This window comes from Mauremys reevesii, linkage group 18, assembly GCF_016161935.1.
Source record: "Mauremys reevesii isolate NIE-2019 linkage group 18, ASM1616193v1, whole genome shotgun sequence".
Lineage (NCBI taxonomy): Eukaryota > Metazoa > Chordata > Testudines > Geoemydidae > Mauremys > Mauremys reevesii.
In genome coordinates, this window is record NC_052640.1 from 29,930,492 (window position 1) to 29,953,448 (window position 22,957).

Below are 22,957 nucleotides of genomic sequence, written 5' to 3' on the forward strand. Positions count from 1 at the left end.
TCCTGTGTGGCTGGCACTGATTTGCACTTGGTGTGAGTTAATCCAAAGGTTATCAATATCTTCTATATTGTTACCCCAGTTAAGCAATTTTTTTGGGACTCCCTTTCCCCTCTAGGCATAAAGCTTGGGAGGAAGGGTCATAACCCTGGTGACCTCTTTGTGATCTCTAGATTGAGAGTTATCTTCTGCAAATAACCAAACCCATTCTTTCTTTTTGCTCCCTGTATCTTAGTATTATGTATTTAAAATGTCAGTACTTTAAGTTGATGGCCCACCATCATGAAGAATAATTTATTATGGATGGTGAACATAATTTCCTGTGTCTTGGTTATCACTTATAGTAAGTTTACCTATCCCGTATGTATTAGGATTCTGCAGGAACTTATTAAACACCATAGTAGTTTATGATGCTAGCTGTTTAAATTAGAGAGAACTTTGAAAACTGCCACCACCTGAAGAGAAGCCAGCTATTTCAGAATAAATCCTTTTCAATCCAGTATTTTAGCTGAGTATTTTTTTACGATTGAATCCTTCCCTTCTAATGCAGAAAGAACAGCTGTTTACATAAATGGGGGGGTTGTGTGCAAAAGGCTTGCTGGGTTAGATCCTGTGAGAGGAACTGGAGCTGACTAAGGAATATCTTTACTGGGCTGCTTAAAGCAGATTATGAAGTTCTTAAAGTTTCTTTTTTTAGTCTATTTTGGAGACTCTCAAATTGTTCAGTAAGTGGGTGGTTACATTGTCTAAATCAGGGGTTCTCAAACGTTAGCAACCAGAGGACTCTCAATTTGATTTAAAAAGTTTTGCAAACCCCCAAAGCCCTTGCTGAGCCTCAGGCCCTGCCCCTACTCCACCCCTTCCTCCAAGGCCCCACCTCTTCCTGCCCCCACTCGACCCCTGCGCCCCCTCTTCCCACCCGCTACCCTAAGCATACCCTGTCCATGTTCCTTCCCCTCCCTCCCAGTGCCTCCCAGTTGTGTAGGAGGCACTGGGAGGGAGGGGGAGGAGTTAGTGGGCCCTGAGGACCCCAGTTTGAGAGGTGCTGGTCTAAATGTTCCCCCAAAGTGGAATCTAATACATCAAAAGATACAGCTCTAAGTGTTTTATATTAAACTAAGCTGATGTGCAGCTGAAATTAGAATTTACAGTAAGGAGTTCCTAAATCACTAACTATTTACATATTGAGGCTTAAATATTAAAAGCACTTTTACAAATGATGTGCCAAGACTAGAGTTCACATATGCTTAAAATTCAAGGTTCCTTTTAGTAGGACAGTTAACAACCTTTGTGACATCTGGCAGTGTGCAAACTCTGCTGCCTGCTTTGCATTTGGTTTTAATAATACCATCAAATGTGTCAGGGAAAAGGGACCACAGCTGGAAAGATCTAGGTAAGGCTTTGATCCTGCAACAAGTTCTCTCTGAGTGCAGGATTGGGACCCAAGTGCATTAGTTTGCTGTGAAGTTTACTTCTGACCACTGGGAACTGACTTATTACAAAAACCTGATGTTGTCAGTGAGCGCTCAGGGCTTAGTTGTTTGGAATTGGGGTTCATCTAACTTTAGGTTGATCAGCTAGTCTTTGTGGAATGCTTTTGTGGCTCATGTTTGGTTTTTTTGAGTGTTTGAACTGTTTCAATTTGCTGAACACAAAAAACTGCTCATTTTACACCATTCAGCATCATCCCATTCACCTTTTTTCCTCACTAGCCCGCTTAGGCTTCAGAACAGGGATTTGCACTCTAGACAGAAATGAGTACCCAGAATATTATGAAAAGCAAATATTGTTGATCTAGCCTTCCTATAGGAAGGGAGAATAAATACCTACTTGCACTTTGGCTTTTGCAGCTGGGCTGAATTGTAACAAGTGCAATTTAAAATGCTGGGATTCATGAAGAACACTTGAAGAATTATTACACATGTGCTGGATTACTACTCAGAATGTTGAACTGAAGTTGGTTTTATAGTTTACCAGTGTAGCTGCTTTGGCATGTGCTATGAGGTAGTTTCCTCTGCTCAGTTTAAATACTGCTTCATTAACCAGTTAGGAAAAGTCTGGATTTTGTTGACAGGTCACCTACATAGCACAATGAGTAGTGAAAGCAGCCTTGTGCATTTTGAAGACACTGAGGATGAAAGGAAAAGATGCTGACTAATAAACACTACAGTACTGGAGATTCTCTTTTGAAAATCAGGCAGTGGAAAGGAAAAATCCAGTGTAGTTAGTCTGAACACTACATGTGATGTATTTGTCTTTGTGATTACAAGTTTCTTAATTATAATAAAATTAACAAGTAAAAAGGAAGCTGTTATCTTAACTGATGAAAAATAGGACTGAGATGATATTTTCCTGTTACTCTGTCCTCAGTGCTAGCTATCAGTGCCCTTTTGCAAAAATCAAGTTGAGCTGCTGGAAAATACCAGTAAAGAACATCTCCCACTCGCTAACTGGAGATAGGAGCAATGATCGGTATTTCTAAAAAGTGTCAACGATTTGTTTATATGAACTACTGTATATTTTTACCTGTGGCATATTAAATTGCTATGGTCTTCTTTTAACCAATGGCATATTAAAACAGCAGAAACAATTTGACTTCTTGGTATGTTTCTTTATTGAAATACCTCTTCTCTAACTTAGTAGAGTATGCTGTTCAACATATTCATAAGTGATCCAGAAAAAGAGGTAAACAGTGAGATGACAAGTTTTGCAAATACTAAATTTCTCAAGATAGTTAAGCCCAAAGCAGACTGTGAAGCGTTATAAAAGGATCTCACAAAACTGGGTGACTGGACAACAAAATGGTAGATGAAATTCAGTGTCGATAAATGCAAAGTAATGCACAGTGGAAGACAAAAGCCCAACTATACATACAAAATGATGGTGTCTAAATTAGCTGTTACTACTCAAGAAAGAGATCTTGGAGTCATTGTGGATAGTTCCCTGAAAATATCTTCTTACTGTACATCAGCAGTCAAAGAAGCTAACAATGTTAGGAACCATTAGGAAAGGGATAAATAAGACGACAGTAAATATCATAATGCCATGATATAAATCCTGGTACCCCACACCTTGAATACTGCATACAATTCACCCCATCTCAAAAAAGATATATTAGAATTGGAGAAGGTATGAGAAGGAAACTGTTCCATGCCCCTAGTCATTTGTGTTGTCCATGTGAGGCGAGATTAAAAAGACAGACTCTTCAACTTGGAAAAGAGATGGCTGAGGGGGGATATGATAGAAGGTTATAAAATCATGAATGGTATGGAGAAAGTGAATAAGGAAGTGTTATTAGCTCCTTCACATAACTCAAGAACCAGGGTCACCCATTGAAATTAATAGGCAGCAGGTTTAAATCACGCAAAAGGAAGTACTTCTCCACACAGTGCAGTCAGCCTGCGAAATTCCTTGCTGTGAAGGCCAAAAATGTAACTGGGTTCAAAAATGAGTTAGATAAGGTCACGTAGGATAGGTCCATCAATAGCTATTAGCCAAGATGGTCAGGGTGCAACTCCATGCTCTGGGTGTCCCTAAGCCTCTGACTGCCAGATGCTGGGACTGGATGACAGGGGATGGATCACTCGATAATTGCCCTGTTCTGTTCATTCCCTCTGAAGCATCTGGCATTGGCCACTGTTGGAAGACAGGATACTGGGCTAGATGGACCATTGGTCTGACCCAGTATGGCCGTTCTTATGTAAGTGCAAAATTAAAGTTCATTCTTTACATTTCAAGAATTACTAATGATTGCAAGTACATAGTGCTTTAATGGTAACCTGTAAAGATCATCTTAAAAGTTAGCCTTATGCCTTTTCTTTGTGCTGTATTAAGGCCTAATATGAGTGCGACTTACCTAAAAGTTTTTGTAATTGTTTGGGTTTTTTTACGTTAGAAATAACAAGAATGTTCTCTGACTCTTCCCTGTTTTGGAGTATTTTCTACAGGTCTCTGCCTGCATTGTATGTTTTTTAAATTAGATTTTGAAGTTAAATAGTAGTAAACCATCAATCTTTAGTCTGACTGAGAAGGAACTCCCCCTTGGTCAATCAGCTTTTTTGTTCTCAGTGATGTAATTATTTCTTTAGTCATTAGTTGGACCTGGAAGACTAGCCTGGAATTTCTGATGTTTAAAGCAAAAACACTGTTTGGGGGAAACAAATTTCCAGGCCTTCATATGCCATGAAGAAGCAGAAAAGGGGCATAAGTCAATTTTTATGTTTTCGGGTTACCTATATTGCATAGTAAAAGTAAAATTGGTAACTTTTGTAACCTCTGGGTAAAAGTCTTTGAAGAAGAATAAAAGTAGTCTGAAATATGAAATCTAGATTGAATGTCAATCTGACGAAGCTTTTGTTTGTTCTAGGTTATACCACCCCGACTGCCCCCCCAGCTTATAGTCAGCCCGTCCAGGGGTACGGCACAGCTGCCTACGATACTACCACACCCACAGTTACTACCACCCAGGCTTCTTATGCAGCACAGTCCGCTTATGGCACCCAGCCTGCCTACCCAACTTATGGGCAGCAGCCAGCAACATCTGCACCTGCAAGGTAATACACACAATTTCATTTAATTTTTTTTCTTTTTAAATAAGGTTCTTTCTGCTCTCCTATTGATTAGAAAGGTGGGCCCTTGACAGATCCAAGAGCAACACCGAACATGCTTGGGCCTACTCCTCTCTCTGCATATGCCTCTCCTTTTGCATTTTTGGTTTCAGCTTTGCTGCTGTATCTCATAGCTCTTTCAGTGCCTGGGAAAAGTGTGTACATGACTTCCTCACTCTGTGTCCAGCACCGGGTGCCAGCAATGTTACCAAGCGGTTGCCTAACACAGGAAATTCTACTGCCCAACGAAACAGTGCATCTGACTGTAGATGCAGTGCTATCAAACTGTAAGATAGGAAAAATAGTGGAAAATTAACACTTGTCTATCTTTTAGTTATGGGGTTACTTAAAGCAGTAGTATTGCCTAGCATGTCATTTGGGAATGGGTGTACATGGATGACTTGATACAAAATGTCTTCAGTGTGTTTGGCTCCTGTTGATAATAGACCTCTTAGCTTAATTGTATGTTCAGCAAATGTAAGATCGTCTTTAACTAAAAAGAGGTTTAGAACAGTTATCTCTAAATCAGATTGAATGTTAAACAAAACAAGCTGATGCCATCAGGTGGCAAAGCTGTTTACAAGCATAGTGCAAGAAAACCTAGAGTGAATGGCTGAGTTAATTGGCTCTAAAATGTGATCTGTCTGGTGTTACCAGATTTGCCCATTAGTTTGGGGTATGCTCATTTATTTGGGTTACTCTTCGGGGGGGTGGGGGACATGTTCTGTAATTCTATCAATGTTCTGCTTGTGTCACATGTGTTTTCATGTGGAGCCCTACTTCTCCCTTATGCAAGTCCCCTCCTGATGGAGCTATCCTGCAGGACCTAGGTTCACTAGGGCTGGGTTCCTCCAGAACCAGATGAGTGCGCGCGCGCACACACTAACAGAGCAAGTCTGAATGGACCGGGTCAATCGGCACTTTCAAGCTGACCCCTTATGTGCCCCTGGGCTCAATGGACTGGGTCAAGCAGCATTTTCAAGCTACCACCCTTATCTGTCTTTAGCTTAGGTAAAAGAAGTGTTTCTGTAGAGTAAATGGGGGAAACTAAAAACACAAGAGTAAAGTTCAGCAGGAGAGAGAGAGAGAAGCAACCAGCTTAACCATAAAAGTTATTTATTGAATAATAGTGATAACTACACAAGGAGGGCTAAACCAACATAACATACATTATTAAAGGTTAATACCTAAGGTAGAAAGGAAAACAGAGAGAAGGGGATCTCACCCACTGCATGAGGCTTGAACTGGTCAGGGTTCCCAGGTGATGGTGGTAGCTTAGGGTTCTGAGTGCTGGAGACAGGCAGAGCCCCCAGCACGATCAGTTAGGAGAAGATGGAGTCCCAGCAGAACTGATGCATAGTTTGGATCTAAGCATCAGAACACTTACTTGAACATAGGTAGGGGTTTTTTGTAGAGAAACAACAATGGTTCAAGGGAGAACACTAGATTTGTTTATGGGTAAACTGATGACTCAAGGGTTTTCTTTAGGCTAGACAATAGGAGCTGATCACTCTTAGGGTATGGCTACACTTGCGAGTTGCAGCGCTGGTGGAGGCTTTCCAGCGCTGCAATTAGTAAGTGTCCACACCTGCAGGTCACATCCAGTGCTGCAACTCCCTGGCTGCAGCGCTGGCCGTACACCTGGCTCAGCATGGGGAATAAAGATTGCAGCGCTGGTGCTGCAGTGCTGGTCATCAAGTGTGGCCACACACCAGCGCTGTTATTGGCCTCCAGGGTATTAGCAGATATCCCAGAATGCTTTTATAAATTACTCTTTGTTTTGTTATGCAGCCTCTCTTTGTTTTGTTGTGAACTCAGCGGCTGTTGATCCCAGAGCTGCTTATCTACAAACACAGCTCCTGTTTGCTGTGATCAATCTGTGAACAATCAAATGAGATAATGAGGCAGGCAGGGAGTGAGTGTTTGCTTGACAGAAACAGGGCAGAGGGGAGAGAGGGAGTCTGTTGGCTGCAGGCTGTTTGCAGTTAAGAGTTAAGGGTAAGGGATCGGGAACATGTTCTGATTTTTCAAGGCAGGAAGGTAACACACAGTGTTGGCTCCAAAAATCCACTCTCTCTCTCTCTCTCGCCCGCTCCCTGTCACACTACGCCCCCCCCAACCCCCCTCTTTTGAAAAGCACGTTGCTGCCACTTGAACGCTGGGATAGCTGCCCATAATGCATCACTCCCAACAGCGCTGCAAATGCTGCAAATGTGGCCACACACCAACGCTGGTAGCTGTGAGTGTGGCCACATACCAGCGCTGGCCCTGCACAGCTGGACGACCAGCGCTGCAGATTTGTAAGTGTAACCATACCCTTAGCTATGGGTGGTGTTTTCTTCCAAGGAGTTCACATTGCAACTAGGCTGCTTCAGTATTTTGGATATCAATCAAGGATTCATTACTAGAATTGGTCTGATAACTGCTGAGCTGGGTGGGGGCAGGGGTAGGTTCATTAACATCTGGAGCAGAGATTCCCATGATGCAGTGCTTCCCTGCTTTTCTGGTCCCAGAGTTCAGTGCGGTTCTCTGTTCTTCATTCTGTATGCTAATCCCTGTCCCATCTTTCATGCAGATGAGGCTAGGTTCTCTGCTCTCCATTCTGTATGCAAATGGAGATGTCTTAATCTTTTATCACCCTTGTCAGGAACGGTCTAGGTGTGTCTCCCAACACCTTTTCTCTGATTGGTCTTGGTTCAAGCAGAGACCTGCGTGGGTGTGGGGATGTGTGTGTGTGTGTGTCTGTCCCTCATGAGTCAAACAGGCCAGACACTCTGCCCTGGTTCCCCCAAAACACAGAGTTGACTGGTATCACTGGGGCCATGCTGGAGTTGGTGTAATTCTAAATTATGTGCTTTAGATTTGAGATTGCACCTGATTAATAAGGTAAATGGAAGCTGTGGCAAAATTGTATTTTTAATTATTGTTAATGAGGTAACCAATGATTTCTCTAGTAGTGGGAGAATGTATAAATTGTCAGTCAGAATGTAAAGTCTTGAATTTATCTAATGAATTCTATCTGCTTTCATAGTGATTAAACGGATATTGATTTGAAATTAAAATGCATTGGACTACCTAATTGCAACTTTAGGTCATAAATTCCATAAACTAATATATCCTGGTCTTCTTCTGGTGTGCTTTGGGTATCATTACCTGTTGTAAGGAGAATTGGGGCGGAGGAGAGTTTGGTACAAGATGACTCCTCATTGCTGAACTTTGCTTTTAGACCCCAGGATAGCAGCAAGCCAGCGGAGACTAGCCAGCCTCAGTCGAGTACCACAGGTTACAGCCAGCCCAGCTTAGGATATGGACAAAGTAACTACAGTTATCCTCAGGTGCCTGGAAGTTACCCTATGCAGCCTGTCACTGCTCCTCCATCCTATCCTCCAACGAGGTAATTCTTTCAGAAAATTAGGGTTGGCAAAGGTGGTGGTGGAGCATTAAAATTTGTTTGCTTGGATAAAAGTGCTGTTGCCTTTTTAAAAGGGACTTTCCTAGTGTGTGAAAACTTTAAATATTTTGGATTTTAAGCATTTGTTCTTTATAAGGCTTCTTGCCATGCTTGCAGATTATCAGATATCTTCATAAACAAGCTTACTTGTATCTAACCAGTCTTCTCTTCACTGCAGGGTCAAAGAGGAAAGAATACAGGGTTGTGATTAAATAAGTTCTAATCAAATGATAGATATCTATAATAACAAAAGGCAAAAGTGACTACTCAAGAAAAATGTTTATATAAAAATATTCACTTAACTCTTAAGTGTGAAAGCCACTTTTTAATTACATATCATTGCCTCCTAAAACTTTGGGTCCTAAAGAGAGGATATGTTTCAGGCGCTCTTAGTGTTAACTTATAAAAATGCTGTTTCCACACACGTCATGAATCTCAGGTGAGTTGTTCATCCTGAAACGTAGGACAGATGTTGCTTTTGAACTTCTCAAGCATGTCTGAAAAGCCTACACATGCCAAGCAGAAATAAATAAAGTGGATTGGAAATAAAGTGAATTAGATTGCTTTTGATTTATAAGAAGCCAGGGAAACAAGTTACAAACAAACCATATTACCAGCTGGTATTTTATAGTCTTCAGTGGCGTTGAAATTCTAGATGACAGATATCAATCATTCACTGAATCTCTATTTGTTTTAAAGTATTTATTTAAAGTGCAGTGTCCCAAGGGGTGCAGATTTCCCACTTGGAAACTAGTGATGATTTCCATGGCATAGTTATCTCTTTTTAGAGCTATGAAGAACTAGATCATTGTTTTGTTTTGAGCAACCCTTCTTATTTTGTTTCTGTGCTGGCAAATCATCCTCCATAGGATGACCTCACATTTTAAATGACTTGTGTTAATACACGTTGTCTGACTTGCATTACTGTCTAGTTAAATACCACTGCAACCTAATGCGTATTTCCAGGTGGCTTGATTTATCTTCCATCGAGAAACGCTTCTTAATTCTTATGTCTTTCAGCTATTCCTCTACACAGCCAAGTAGTTATGATCAGAGCAGTTATTCTCAGCAAAGCACCTATGGGCAGCCAAGTACCTATGGACAACAGACTAGCTATGGCCAGCAAAGCAGCTATGGCCAGCAGCCACCTACTAGTTATCCTCCCCCGACTGGATCCTACAGCCAGGCCCCAAGCCAGTACAGCCAGCAGAGCAGCAGTTACAGCCAGCCGAGTGAGTTTGCGTAATGAAGCTCATCTAAGGAGGCGAACTGTAATGATTGTACTATCTCAGTAGTGTTTACCAAATAAGATATACTAGTAAATCTCTGAAGAAGGCTTTAGCTCATTTAGCATTTTGAGTATTTTCCAGCCAGCAGGCGATCTGCCAGCTAATAGTTCTGTAGACTTTTACTGACTGTGGGTATAGTTTTAAGTTTGACTGCAAGTCGAGTGCTATGCATCCTGCTTTCAGTAGAGCCATTGTATTAAGACCCATGTTAAACGTTTAATTCACAGTATTGCTACAGTTCATGGTACTGAAGGTAGGTGCAAAGAGGTACAGTAACTCCTCGCTTAACATTGTAGTTATGTACCTGAAAAATGCTACTTTAAACAAAACTATGTAAGCAAATCCAATTTCCCCATAAGAATTAATGTAAATGGGGGGGTTAGGTTCCAGGGAAAATTGTTTTAAACAATTTAATACTGTACACAGCAATGATGATTGTGGAGCTTGGTTGAGGTGGTGAAGTCAGAGGGTGGAGGAGGGTGGGATATTTCCCAGGGAATGCCTTACTGCTAAATGATGAACTAGCATTCGGCTCAGCCCTCAAGGGTTACCACATTCTTGTTAATGTAGCCTCACATTCTACAAGGCAGCAGGAATGGAGGGAGGGGAGACAGCATGGCAGAAAGAGACGCGCATTGCCCCTTTAAGTATGCTGACCCCACTATAAGTACATTGCCTTTTTAAGTAGATCAGCGAGTTGAGACAGCAGCTGCTGACAGCAAGCTCCCTCTATCCTGAGCCCTGTAGTGTGTCTCCCTTCCTCTCTCCTCTCCCCCCCCCCACACTGTGGAAATGAGGTAAAGTAGCAAGGGGCAGGAGTGGGGGGAGGGGAACACCCTGACATTAGCACTCCTTTCCCCTCCCTCCCCACTGCACAGCAAGCAGGCTGCTCCGGGAGCAGCTCCAAGGCAGAGGGCAGGATCTGCACTCAGGAATGGGGGGAGGGACAGCTGAACTGCCTGGCAATTGATAGCCTGCTGGGCGGCTGCCCCACAGGGAACTTAGGGGAGCAGGGAGCTGACAGTCCACCCTGCTTCCAAGCCCCCACCACTAGATCCAATGGCCTGCTCTTTCTGCAAGCAGTGGACAAAGCAGGCGGCTGCCAAACAACGTTAGAAGGGAGCATTGCGTAACTTTAAACTAGCATGTTCTCTAATTGATCAGCAATGTAACAATGTTAACTAGGATGACTTTAAGTGGAGAGTTACTGTAATCGGAACATGCACTTCAGAAGGAGTCTGACTTTATCTGCTTCTGCTTTAATATCTACAATATAAACTCTCCTCAGGTTCATTTCGTCAGGACCATACCAGCAACATGGGTGGATATGGACAGGAATCTGGAGGTTTTTCTGGCCCAGGAGAAAGTCGGAGCATGAGTGGCCCTGATAACCGGGGAAGGGGAAGAGGAGGATTTGATCGTGGAGGCATGAGCAGAGGTGGGCGGGGAGGAGGACGCGGAGGAATGGGGTAAGAGCAAATCTTTTCTCCTTTTACCTAATTCTGTTTTACCCGTAGGATTTGAAATGGAAGGAGCGGCTGAAAGATGACATTTCAAACCACACTTCCATGGAGAATATTTATTAATAGGGAGATTGTTTCTAGTCCATGGAAATGTCCTCCTAGGGGAAGTAGGGGCAGGATCTGGTTTTTTTCCTGCAGTTTGTTGGGTTTGGGGGAATTAAGGGTTATATGAAATACAGAACTTTCAGCTCCCTTCATGGTTATTCAGAGGTGAAATCCTCTGTGGGATTTAACAATAACTTTGGATAGAACACACACAAACCTTCCAGGAGATCCAGGTTTCACTTCCTTTGCCTCACTACTGGGGGTCTTGATGTTTCAGGTATGTACATGGCAGAAGCCTAATGTCAGCTGTTTTATACAATGTTTCCCCTCAGCCTTTGTTTGCACTAGAAGTAGCACTTGGAGCTACTGTCATAAGTGAATGTATGGGTCAGTTTATTGTTGAAGCCACAGCTCTAGAGTGGCTTGGTAGGAGTGTGAAGAAAAGCCCCAAGAACACCCAGAGATCTGACTCGACTTCCAGGACTGCTCCCCATTGGAGCTTTCAGGTGGTCTAAATCAGTTTGGTCATTTTAACTGATGGCATAATCTGGTTTAGTAAACCTATTTGTTCAGATCAGTAGTTTATAGCTCCCTGTCTTTGGTGTCTGTTTTCATAAAGGTGAGGATGATGGACTAATTATGAGGGCTAATATAAGGAAGGTTTAGCTTTGTGTGTGTTCAATCCCTATGAAACTTAGTTTAAAGCTATGCAGAGTGTTTCATTCATGTGGATTAGAAATGCAGATATTGATGTGCAAAACATCAGAACAACCTCAGTAAAATGTTACCCCATATATTTGTATGGCTGGGCTAGTGAGTCAACAGCCTTAAATAAAGGTGCAGCATTTATTGGCAACTTGTTTTAGAACCCCGTTTCACCTAGAAATTGGAGAAGTTACTCTGTCATTCTGCATAGCTCAGCTAAAATGAATCCAAATGGCCTGAAATCTTTATTGGAGAAATACAACTATCTGGAATTATATTTTAAAGATAAACACTTGTTCACATGGAAACATTACTGATTTAATAAATTGGCTTGAATGGAACAGGGTTCCATTGTTCTATATAAAGATTTCACCCATAATGTATTTATTTCTAATGTTTTTAAAGTAGATGTAGACACTTGAAATTACTATCATCACGTCTTAAAACTTCTAGCCATTTTGGTGCTGTTCACTGCAAAAGTTTCACAATTTTTTTCTCTAATTTCACACCTGTAATCAAAGAATAAATTACTTCTGTAGTGATTTCCAGCTGACAGTCTATTAAAGAGGCCGCCAGCTTTTTGGATGTAGTTTTTCTACTGTCCATAGAAAAGGTGGCCTTCCCATGAAGCAGTAGGTTGAACACCCAGGGGCAGGGTAGGGGAACTCGGCCCTTTTATCATGGTGTGGTGATGGATTTCAGTGTCTCCTGCAGGTAAGGAGCTCAATGTTATTAACATGCCCTTTTTCATTGACTCAATTATTTTATATTTTCATTGGCTGTTAAACATGGAAACTTTTTAACATGCTTTGTCGCATTTATATGCTACAGGTTACAAAGTGAGAGCCTTGTATACACTTCAATACTTAAAAAGTACCCGTACTCAGTACTCAGCCGGCAGCATAATGAAAAGTGGGACTAGACACGGTGTCCATATGGAGAGGAAAAATATACATAGAATATTTTTAACCAAATGTATTCATTGTATAAATGGAATCCTTCTGTAACTTTGGTAACTGCATACTGGTATAATACTTTAGAATTGTGTAACATTAAAAAGTGTAAACGTATGTGTTTAAAAAGAGAGACGTTACATATATGGTGTGTACTTTTTTAAAAAAAAAGGGAAGCAAAGCTGCATGCAACAGCTTGGAATTGTGTATTTAAAACCTTTTTAGAGATTAAAGGTGCAATACTGGCTAGCAAATAGATGGCTCTCTCCCTCCTCTCTTCCCTCCCTCAAAACAACACTTCCCCCCCACATAAAACCCTTTTCAGGTGGCATTTTCCTAATTAACCAGCACTTGGAAACAATTGAAAACTAATTGCCTAGCCTGTGCTTTTGTATTAAAAGCTAGAGGCTGTGATTTTTGCATTGGCACACATTAAAATCTTAATTTCGGGTTTGTGTCCACAAAGCTGCACCCCCAGGCCTTTGAGCCCTGATATATTCTGTAGGTTCTCCTTCCACAGAGACTGTTAAATCCAGTAGTGACCTGAATGTATGGCGTTATACTAAGGTTTTAGTGGAAATGTCATCTGAATTGTGTTCTAGGTATTACATATGGTTGTCTCCTGCCTTTTTAACTGTTAATGTTAGGGACCCAGGAACTCATTTTGCTCTCCTGCTGCAAGAGGCTGAGGGTGCACCTTTATGTACACACAAAGGGGAGGGAGTTGACCTATAGGTGACTTATCTTTTTTTTTTTTTAAATCAAACACAATTTGAAATTCTCTAAATGTTTTTGCCAAGTATTGTACTGTTAATACCAATACAAGTAATGAAAGGGTACAGCAGCAAAAGTGGTGTCTAAACCAGACAAGCAAGGTTGTGCGTAAAGGAAATTTGAGCAAGCTGCCCTGAAGAAAGGCATAGTGACGAGATGAGAGAGAGACAGACAGATGCATTGTTTGGAGATGTTTAGCCAGTGCCATTCTTCCCAGTGAGCCCCAGAGGCTCAGAGCGGTACTGGCTTTTTAAAGGGAAAGGCCTTCATTTCTTCGTTTATCCCCCCAGCAGCGCTGGAGAGCGAGGTGGCTTCAATAAGCCTGGTGGTAAGTTTTTGAGCATTACAATGGATAGTGTTTAAAAAAAAAATCAGTCAGTTTTTAGAAAAAAAAATAATTTTTATTAGTTTCATAAGTGGTTAAAAATGACATATACAACAAGACTTTAATGGGTACTGCCGGCAATGCCTAGGGGTATAAGGTTAACCTATGGTTACAAAACAAAGGGTAACTTGAAGTATTGAGAAACTACTTTTGTAATTTGGGGAGAATAAATTTAATTTTGTTTGGATTTAATAAAGAAAAAAGTAACTTTTCTTATAAATATACACTGATTGGCCCAATAAAGCTAAAGAAGTGTAATAATGGTAAATGGTTTTAAAGGCTGCTAAAAGTAGCAAACTGATCACAAAAAAACCATAAAAAGGTGCATTGCTAAAATTTTTGCAATGCAGGTCAATTTGAGTTTAACCAACACCATCATATGGTGGTTGTAAGTAGATAGATTTGTGTGTGTCGGTTTTCAGCCTGCAAGACGTGCACTAACAAAACTTTATATGATTTTTTTCCCTGACCGTCAGGACCCATGGAAGAAGGACCAGATCTTGATTTAGGTAATTTTGAATACTGTTCAGAATATTACCTGGGCATGCTGAAAAGAAGGATTTCTCACTTGTTCTTCCTCCACAAGTGAAGGCAGTCATTCACATTGCTTGTCCGCAAAGGATTCTCTCTGCCTTATTTCTTCCCTGCCTGTATAAAAAATTCTGGGGCATTCACCCGCTGTATTTCAGAGTATTGATTCATTCCTTCTACTTTCTTAATTAATCAAATAGTTGGGCTGGCTTATTTAAATTTGCAAAGATTCATTTGGATGCTACCCTCCTCTTTCATGAAGGGAAGGATAATTTAAGCAGCATGTCCATGGCTATTCAAATATACCAGGCATCTAACTTCAAGCAATTTTGAAATAACTACCATAGAGGCATATACTAGCTTTACTTTTCTCTTCCTTTCCTCTACTCCATCACCCGTAGCCTGTGAATTTGCAGTTTTTGCCTTTCTAGACTTGTACAAATGTGAATTTTGTATGTCTAGCTGTTTCCAGGATCAGCTTACATCATTGCCTATATAATTGCACAAAAGATGTAAAATCTAATGTGCACCTGCAGTTTGGATATCTATTTTTGCACAGATGATCTCAAATTATTCCCCAAAAAGACTTCCATTACATCAGCCACCCAATTTTGACTACAGTTTCTCATGGCACTTGAATGGTATACGTCCAGGCATGGCAAGAGACCAGACCAGATTTCCCTCTGTGGGAAATAAATCAGCTGATTATTTGTAAAGGATGAGCTTTTTTACAGATACTTTGCTTAGTGATCAGTTTGCGGTATGGCTCTTCCTTATGTATAGAAAAGATGCCTCTGTATCCCCGTGTTGTATGGCTGGATTTTCATCTGGCATTTCCATAAATATACAAGTATTTACCCTCACTGAAAGAGAGGTAGCAATCCATTTAGGAGATTATCACTAAAGTTGACCAGACAAAACTGAACTCTGTCCTTCATTATCTTTTGTGATCACATGGTATAACGATACTTCTGTGAATTTGATCTCCTTAGGCCCACCTGTAGACCCAGATGACGACTCAGACAACAGTTCAGTTTATGTACAGGGACTGAGTGACAGTGTGACCCTGGAGGAGCTGGCAGACTTCTTCAAACAATGTGGTGTTGTCAAGGTGGGTGACAACATGGGTATGCATGGGAAATGCAACCTAGGGGGAGCTACTGTAAGGTGAGTGCATAACTGGTTGGAAAATTGTTCCCAGAGAGGAGTTATCAGTTGTTCACAGTCAAGGTGGAAGGACCTATCGAGTGGGGTCCCGGAGGGATCAGTTCTGGGTCTGGTTCTGTTCATTATCCTCATCAATGATTTAGATAATGGCATAGAGAGCACACTTGTAAAGTTTGCGGACGATACCAAACTGGGAGGGTTTGCAATTGCTTTGGAAGATATGATTTGGACTAACTGGAGAAATGGTCTGAAGTAAATAGGATGAAATTTAATAAAGACAAATGTAAAGTACTCTATTTATGAAGGAGCTGTCAGTTGCACACATACAAAATGGGAAGTGACTGCCTAGGAAGGAGTACTTCAGAAAGGGATCACAAGCTAACTTGAGTCAACAGTGTAAGACTATTGCAAAAAAAAGCGAACATCATTCTGGGATGTATAGCAGGAGTGTTGTAAGCAAGACATGAGAAATTCTTCTTCTGCTCTACTCAGCACTGATTAGGCCTCAACTGGAGTATGGTGTTCAGTTCTGGGTGCTGTATTTCAGGAAAGATGTGGACAAATTGGAGAAAGTCCAGAGAAAAGCAACAAAGATGATTAAAGGTCTAAAAAACATGACCTATGATCGAAGACTGAAAAAAATGGTTTTGTTTAGTTGGAGAAGAGAAAACTGAGGGGAGACAACAGTTTTCAAGTATATAAAAGTTGTTACAAGGAGAAGGGAAAAAATTGTACTCCTTAACCTCTGAGAGTAGGACAAGAAGCAATGGGCTTAAATTGCAGCAAGGGTGGTTTAGAATGGACATCAGGAAAAACTTCCTAACTGTCAGGGTGGCTAAGCACTGGAATAAATTGCCTAGGAAGGTTGTGGAGTCTCCATCACTGGAAATTTTTAAGAGCAGATTAGACAAACACCTGTCAGGGATGGTCTAGATAATACTTAGTCCTGCCATGAGTGCAGGGGACTTAGATGACCACAACGAGGTTCCTTCCAAACCTATGATTCTATACAGGACTGCTGGAGTGTGGAGCAGTAACTGTCTCACCAACTAGTAGAGTGGGATGGAAATAGAGCTGTGATTCTCAGCCTTTTCCATATTGGGACACCCCCACCCAGTGTATTCTAGGCCGGTCCTTCTCCTGTATAGCAGCATGGTCCCAACCCGGCAGGCTGAGAACCCCTGAAGTAACCTGCAGAGTTGTATTCCAAAAGAGCCTTTTAGGACTTGTCCTTCAATGTCCGTATCAGATTTCTGAATTCTACTGTAGTTGTGCCCTCTAGGTGAGATAGGGGATTAGTCACATCCTCTAAGTGGGATTGGGGGAGATCTGTGTGGATTTGCTTCTTCCTGATACATCTAACTGTACCATTGAAATGGAGTATTTGACCTCTAACTCAGAGGAATTGGGGATGATTTTAAGAGTAGTGGAGAAGGATATATTGGGAATCTGTTTAAATTGCAGTGCAATGAATTGTAAAGTGATTTTATTCTCCTGCTAGATGAACAAGAGGACTGGGCAACCTATGATAAACTTCTATCTTGACAAAGAAACTGGAAAGCCAAAAGGAGATGCCACAGTGTCCTATGATGACCCATCAACTGCCAAAGCAGCAGTAGAGTGGTTTGATGGCAAGTGACTGGAATTAACTCATGACTCTGAGCATAGTTTTGACTGGGGTTTATTTCATAGCTAAGTATTTGGCTAATTCAGAGGATAGAAAAGTGGGGGTTTATGTCCTCTACACAGGCAGATCATACATACATACATGGTAAAGCAGATCTTACTTGGAAAGACTTTACCTGGAAAACTTTCTGGTTTTAGTCAAACCAGATGAGATGAGCCCACTCTCTAGTGCGTTAACTTCCATCTGGTCTGGGCAATTCTGTGTAGAGTTTCTTTGGTTCTAGAGGTCAGAGGTGGAATTCCCACCCACCCCCCAACACTTGATATAAGGACACCTTTCCCTTGGATCAGTGACTACGAAGAGGTGTATCCTGTAGGATGCATGTACATGGGTACCCAAGCCCTATTTCCCCTCCAGTAGTGGAAGTTTGTGACCATGTAAGCAAGCCACACTTTTCTGTGTTTTTTCCAGGAAAAGATTTCCAGGGGAGCAAACTCAAAGTTTCTCTCACTCGGAAGAAGGCACCAATGAACAGCATGAGGGGTGGGATGCCCCCACGTGAATCACGTGGATTGCCTCCCCCGCTGCGTGGAGGTAATGTTGGCCAGAGTCTGTATGAATGAGCTGAATTCCCCCGGAACCTTATTGTGCAGAGCAGCAGGGGTGTAGCGTACACCAAACAGCATAGTTCCTTCTAAGGTGCGCGCCTGAGGGAATGAGGGGCCGGGCGTCTAATTAGTGGAGTTGCGCAGGCATGGCTCCACAAATTAGATGCCTCCTGACCCTGCAGAGAGAGAACGTGGAGAAGGTGAGCTGGTGGGGGGAATAAGTGAGGTGGAGGGGAGACATGAGTCTCAACTCTGGTCCAACTCTCCCAGGCAGCCCCAGCTGGGCTGCGCACCCAGGAGAGACTGGACAAGCGAGTTTCTCCCAGGCAGCCCCAGCTGGGCTGTGGACGAGAGATGGGAAAGACAAAACCCCACAATACCAATAAGAAAGATTTAACTTAATGTCACTTTTTAAAAATCATATTTGTTGCACTGTGTTAAAGATTACCCCATGTCATGTGTGCCATTTACAAATATATGCATTTTGTCTCTTCCTTTTTAATGTAAAAAACTAGTGCATAGATACAATCATCAAATGTATTTAGCTTCATTTTCATTATTTTACCACTGATTATACCTGAATTTTGTACACAAGTCAAGCCAACTGAATAGAAAAAGTAGAAACAGGATTTGAGATGTGCTTTATATATGACAAGTGCATTTATTCCTCCAAAAAGGAGATCCCCATAGATGATTAGTTCTGGCTGGAGAATAACTGCAGTAACTGGTTTGTTTTTTAAAAAGAATCCAAACAAATCATCTCCTCCCCAAAACTCTCATTAAAAATCACATTCAATAACTATTTCTATAATCACAAAAGTGACAATGTATTATTTATGCTTAGCTTCTGCATTGGTTGGTATTTAGGAATTGCTTGTCTGGTACATAGGTTAATTACTCTAATTCCTAAAATTAACAGTACCTCCACTAGCTGCTTAAAATGTTTGGATTTAGCTTTGTCTGGGAACATGTACTATCAAAATAGCTTTAAAGTTTGATTTGCAGTATCGCTCTTGTATTTTCTAACCTGTCATGTCCCAGCCCCAGCTTGAGGCTGAAGTGTCCAGGAGACAGGCCCCCAGACAAGTTTTAGAATTTGTTTGGTGAGAGAGATTGGAAACCATTAAGGCCAGATCTGTGCTATCTGGTATAGTTCTGGCTCTTCAGAGTACTCTTTGACTCATAAGTAGCAAGCACTTGGTGCTAGGTGTTTTGTAGGATGAAGACTTTATTTGCAAATTACTTGAAGAGATCTGTCTGCAAACTCTGAAGCTATGTGTTAATGTGCTCCATTTACTTAAGGCTGGGCTTGTAAACTTAATGAGCCTACTCTGAGTGTTTGAGTTGGTGACATGGACAAATTAGGGGAGAATTTTGCCTGTTTCTACAGGGCTCTGTTTCACTTACACAGCGTGGGCCCTGCTAAACACTCATTTAAAAACCCCTAACAGCCAACCACTTGATGTTTTATTTCCCATTGTATTTTCAGTGTTGTCACTTGTTTGTGGCTTGTTTGCTGTCTGTGTTGCTTTATTATTGCTTATTTTTACTGTTCTATGTGTGTGAAGTATTAATCAAATTAAGAGTTGACATCCTATAGAAATTGTATAAGCCTGAGTGAATGCCTTTTACTCTCCTTTCCAGTATCAGAAAATACTGTATTAATATTTGCAAGGCGAGCATGACTATTTCTAGTTGACGCATAGATTTGTTTAGCATCTTAAAGCTGAACTATGTGTGCAGATAATATGCATGCAAGAGGTATAATTTTGTGGACTGCAGAAGTCTGTAGCATGCTAGTGTTTTGGCAGATGCTTTATTTTTTGAGACCAGCTTTTCCTGAAGATTTAGTGGTCTATGGGAGTAGGTTATTAAATTGGGCCCCTAGCACATATTTTTTTATGCTTTCACTTAATGACTATGTCTTTGTTTTATCTATATAGCTGTTTTCAATATGCCATATTTTGGTGTGTTTACTAGCTTGAGTTGTTAGAAAGGATGATAAAATGCATATACTCCACTCCAAGGAATACTTAATCGGCTCCTATCCTAAGATAGCATGGGCTATAACTGAGCCTGGGTGGGTCCACAGCAGTGGTGCCCCACATTGTGAGAACACAATCAGTCACATAAAGAGTCTACTGTCTTCTCTGTCCTATTTCAGTGTAATACAGCCATCTGTGTCAATTTTCTTTTTTATCTGATTTCATACTAAATAAACATCTTAAGCAGTGCACCTTGTTAATTATGCCTTGTTTAATATTCTTTCTTTTTCCATACCTATAACTTAAAAAAAAAAAAATCTAGGCTTTTTGTTTGTACTGGTGGGCGGTGGCGCACATCTGCACATTACCTTGATATTGGTGCTGCACATAACAAAACTCATTCTGCACATGGATGTAAAAAATTAGAGGGAACGTTGCCGAGCAACACCCTAAGTTGGGGAGGTGACCAGTGTCTGCATTGGAATTAACTGACTTCTTCCTTTAGGCCCAGGGGGTCCTGGTGGTTCTGGTGGTCCAATGGGCCGTATGGGAGGCAGAGGTGGAGACAGGGGAGGCTTCCCCCCAAGAGGACCACGGGGTTCTAGAGGAAACCCTTCTGGAGGGAATGTCCAGCACCGAGCTGGAGACTGGCAGTGCCCCAACCCGTAAGTGTTTGCTTTACCAACTATGCTGATCTTTGTGCCCTGTAGTCTTGCTTGTAAACCCAGGTGCCTTCTTCCTTACATGATACCTGGCACTGTAGCCCACTCAGCTTTCATCTCCTGCAGAATGTCGCAGCCCAGTGCCTGGGTACTTGTCAGTTAGGAAATGGCTCATTTGGGGCCAGAACTTCTGGTACAGTTCAAATTTTCAAAAATAAGCTGTTGAATTTACTGCAGTTGAGAACTTGGACTAAGCACAGATGCATTAGTGATTACATACAGTCCTTGCCAATTTAACACTTCTCCCATATTAGCGATAGTGGTATTATTTATATGTATTGCAGTAGTGCCATTGTGCTAGGTGCTGTACAAGCACCAAAAAAAACAAAACAGTCCCTGCCTCAAAGAGGAGCGTACTTGGAGCAGCCACATCATTCGGTATAATGATACATTGCCATTCTTTTGTACTGGCAAGGCAGACCAGGAGATAAAAAGGGTGTTGTTACCCAGAAGTGTGGTGCAGATACTAACTAGTTAGTCGTCACAAACCCTGAAGATGGAGAAATACAGGCTTGCTCATTTACAGACTCCATATCAAAGTTGAGAATAAAATCCTTACATTTGTCTCCCATTCTGTACTAGGACCAGCCTCCTCTCCTAGATCAGTTACATAGCCATTAAAAGTTAAGGTAGATCTTTGAATCTTGTCTCTCAGATTTACTCTGCCTGATAAAAATAACTGTTTGTTTTTTTTTAAGCGACAGAGTCCAGTGGCACCTTATAGACCAACAGACTATAGTCTATAAGGTGCCACAGGACTCTTTGTCGCTTTTTACAGTTCCAGACTAACATGGCTCCCCCTCTGATACTGTTGGGTTTTTTTTAAAAGTCTTCACTAACTGATGGTTCTGTCTAGGGGATGTGGAAACCAGAACTTTGCCTGGAGAACAGAGTGTAATCAATGCAAGGCTCCTAAACCAGAAGGCTTTCTTCCACCTCCCTTCCCACCTCCAGGTATGTATGTGACACAGCTTTTAGGAAAGAACTCAGGTTATTCCCAGAGCATGGGAGAGCTCGGTTTGTTTTCCTTAACCAAAAGAAGGTTGAGAGGAGATATGATTGCTCTCTTTAAATATATCAGAGGGATAAATACCAGGGAGGGAGAGGAATTATTTCAGCTCAGTACTAATGTGGACACGAGAACAAATGGATATAAATTGGCAGTCGGGAAGTTTAGGCTTGAAATTAGACGAAGGTTTCTAACCATCAGGGGAGTGAAATTCTGGAACAGCCTACCGAGGGAAACAGTGGGGGCGAAGGACCTCTCTGGCTTTAAGATTAAGCTTGATAAGTTTATGGAGGGAATGGTTTGATAGGATAACGTGATTTAGTCAATAGGTCAATAACGTGCCACCACTGGTAATTAGTACCGAGGGTCAATGTTGGGATATTGAAAGTCTTTTTCCTCAGTGTCTGGCTGGAGAGTCTTGCCCGCATGCTCGGGGTTCAGCTGATCGCCATATTTGGGGTCGGGGAGGAATTTTCCTCCAGGGTAGATTGGCAGTGGCCCTGGAGGTTTTTCGCCTTCCTCCACAGCATGGGGCAGGGGTCGCTTGCTGAAAGAGTATCTGCTACTTGAAGTCTTTAAATCAGGATTTGGGGACTTCAACAGCTGAGTCAAGGGAGAGAATTATTTCAGGAGTGGGTGGGTCAGCTTTTGTGGCCTGCATCTTGCGGGAGGTCAGACTAGATGATCATAATGGTCCCTTCTGATCTTAAGTTCTATGATTCTATGAGATGAGTACTTAAGATGAACCACCTCCTTTGCGTATGTGATTGACGTTGCTTATACAGTGTTCTCAGCGACTGATCGCTAGACATGGATAATTACTGGATAAATAATACTCTCTTGGAGCTGTAGAGGCAGCAGTTTATGGTTCTGCTCTGCCTGAGATGACGTGCCCTCACTTACCCGCTATAACTGTGACTCTTTCCTTGCATCTATCTGCAGCAATCCAGTTTCTTACAGGCAGGTCTACACTACCGCTTGAGTTGATTTAATTTGCGTTGCTGAGGGGTGTGAAAGACTTGACGCAAGTTACAGTGACCTAAACGCTGTCCACACTGGCACTGTGTTGACAGGAGACGCTCGCCCGCCAACATAGCTTCCGCCTCTCGCAGAGATGGAGTAATGCCGAAGGAAGAGCGCTCTCCCTTTGGCATAGAGCAACTTCACTAGACATGCTATAGCGGCGCAACTGCACCAATGTAGCGTTTCTACTGTAGACCTGCCCTATCACACTGTCACTGGATGTGGCTCCGAGCCAAAATGGCCTCTAAATCAGCCATTTGCCCCTCAGGCTTCCCCAGTGGATTTCAGGGTAGCACATTTTCAGTGGCACTTCTGGAAACATGCAGTTCATGCAGTGTGGCATTAGCCACCAGTGGCTGTCTCCAGCCCAGAAAGCGGCCTCATGTTGCTTCCTGGGCATCTCTGCTTTGTTCCTCCAGCTTGTGCAGTGCTGCCAGCATTCATGTCTGTGACAAGGGCCAGCAATTTTGGTTAGAGTGAAAAGTGGGTTTCCTGACCTGTGATTGGGGTGGCTGCCCTCTTCATGGTTCCATTGCCAGGCCGTAAGACACCCTCT

General features: G+C 42.0%; 1 protein-coding gene across 4 annotated transcripts in view; it reads left to right on the plus strand.

The window, feature by feature from the left end:
• Nucleotides 1-22,957, plus strand: part of EWSR1 (EWS RNA binding protein 1) — a 40,896-nt gene that overhangs the window by 16,015 nt on the left and 1,924 nt on the right. The window contains exons 5-15 of one of the 4 annotated variants that reach the window (XM_039504781.1): nt 4,364-4,550; nt 7,831-7,998; nt 9,076-9,287; nt 10,633-10,813; nt 13,635-13,672; nt 14,206-14,238; nt 15,253-15,371; nt 16,929-17,058; nt 17,526-17,648; nt 20,153-20,312; nt 21,226-21,323. In XM_039504781.1, the coding sequence (XP_039360715.1) occupies nt 4,364-4,550; nt 7,831-7,998; nt 9,076-9,287; nt 10,633-10,813; nt 13,635-13,672; nt 14,206-14,238; nt 15,253-15,371; nt 16,929-17,058; nt 17,526-17,648; nt 20,153-20,312; nt 21,226-21,323 (1,449 nt within the window). Of the gene's footprint in view, nt 1-4,363; nt 4,551-7,830; nt 7,999-9,075; nt 9,288-10,632; nt 10,814-13,634; nt 13,673-14,205; nt 14,239-15,252; nt 15,375-16,928; nt 17,059-17,525; nt 17,649-20,152; nt 20,313-21,225; nt 21,324-22,957 lie in introns of those variants that run through there. The other 3 variants (XM_039504782.1, XR_005589495.1, XM_039504783.1) reach the window with 3 other exon arrangements.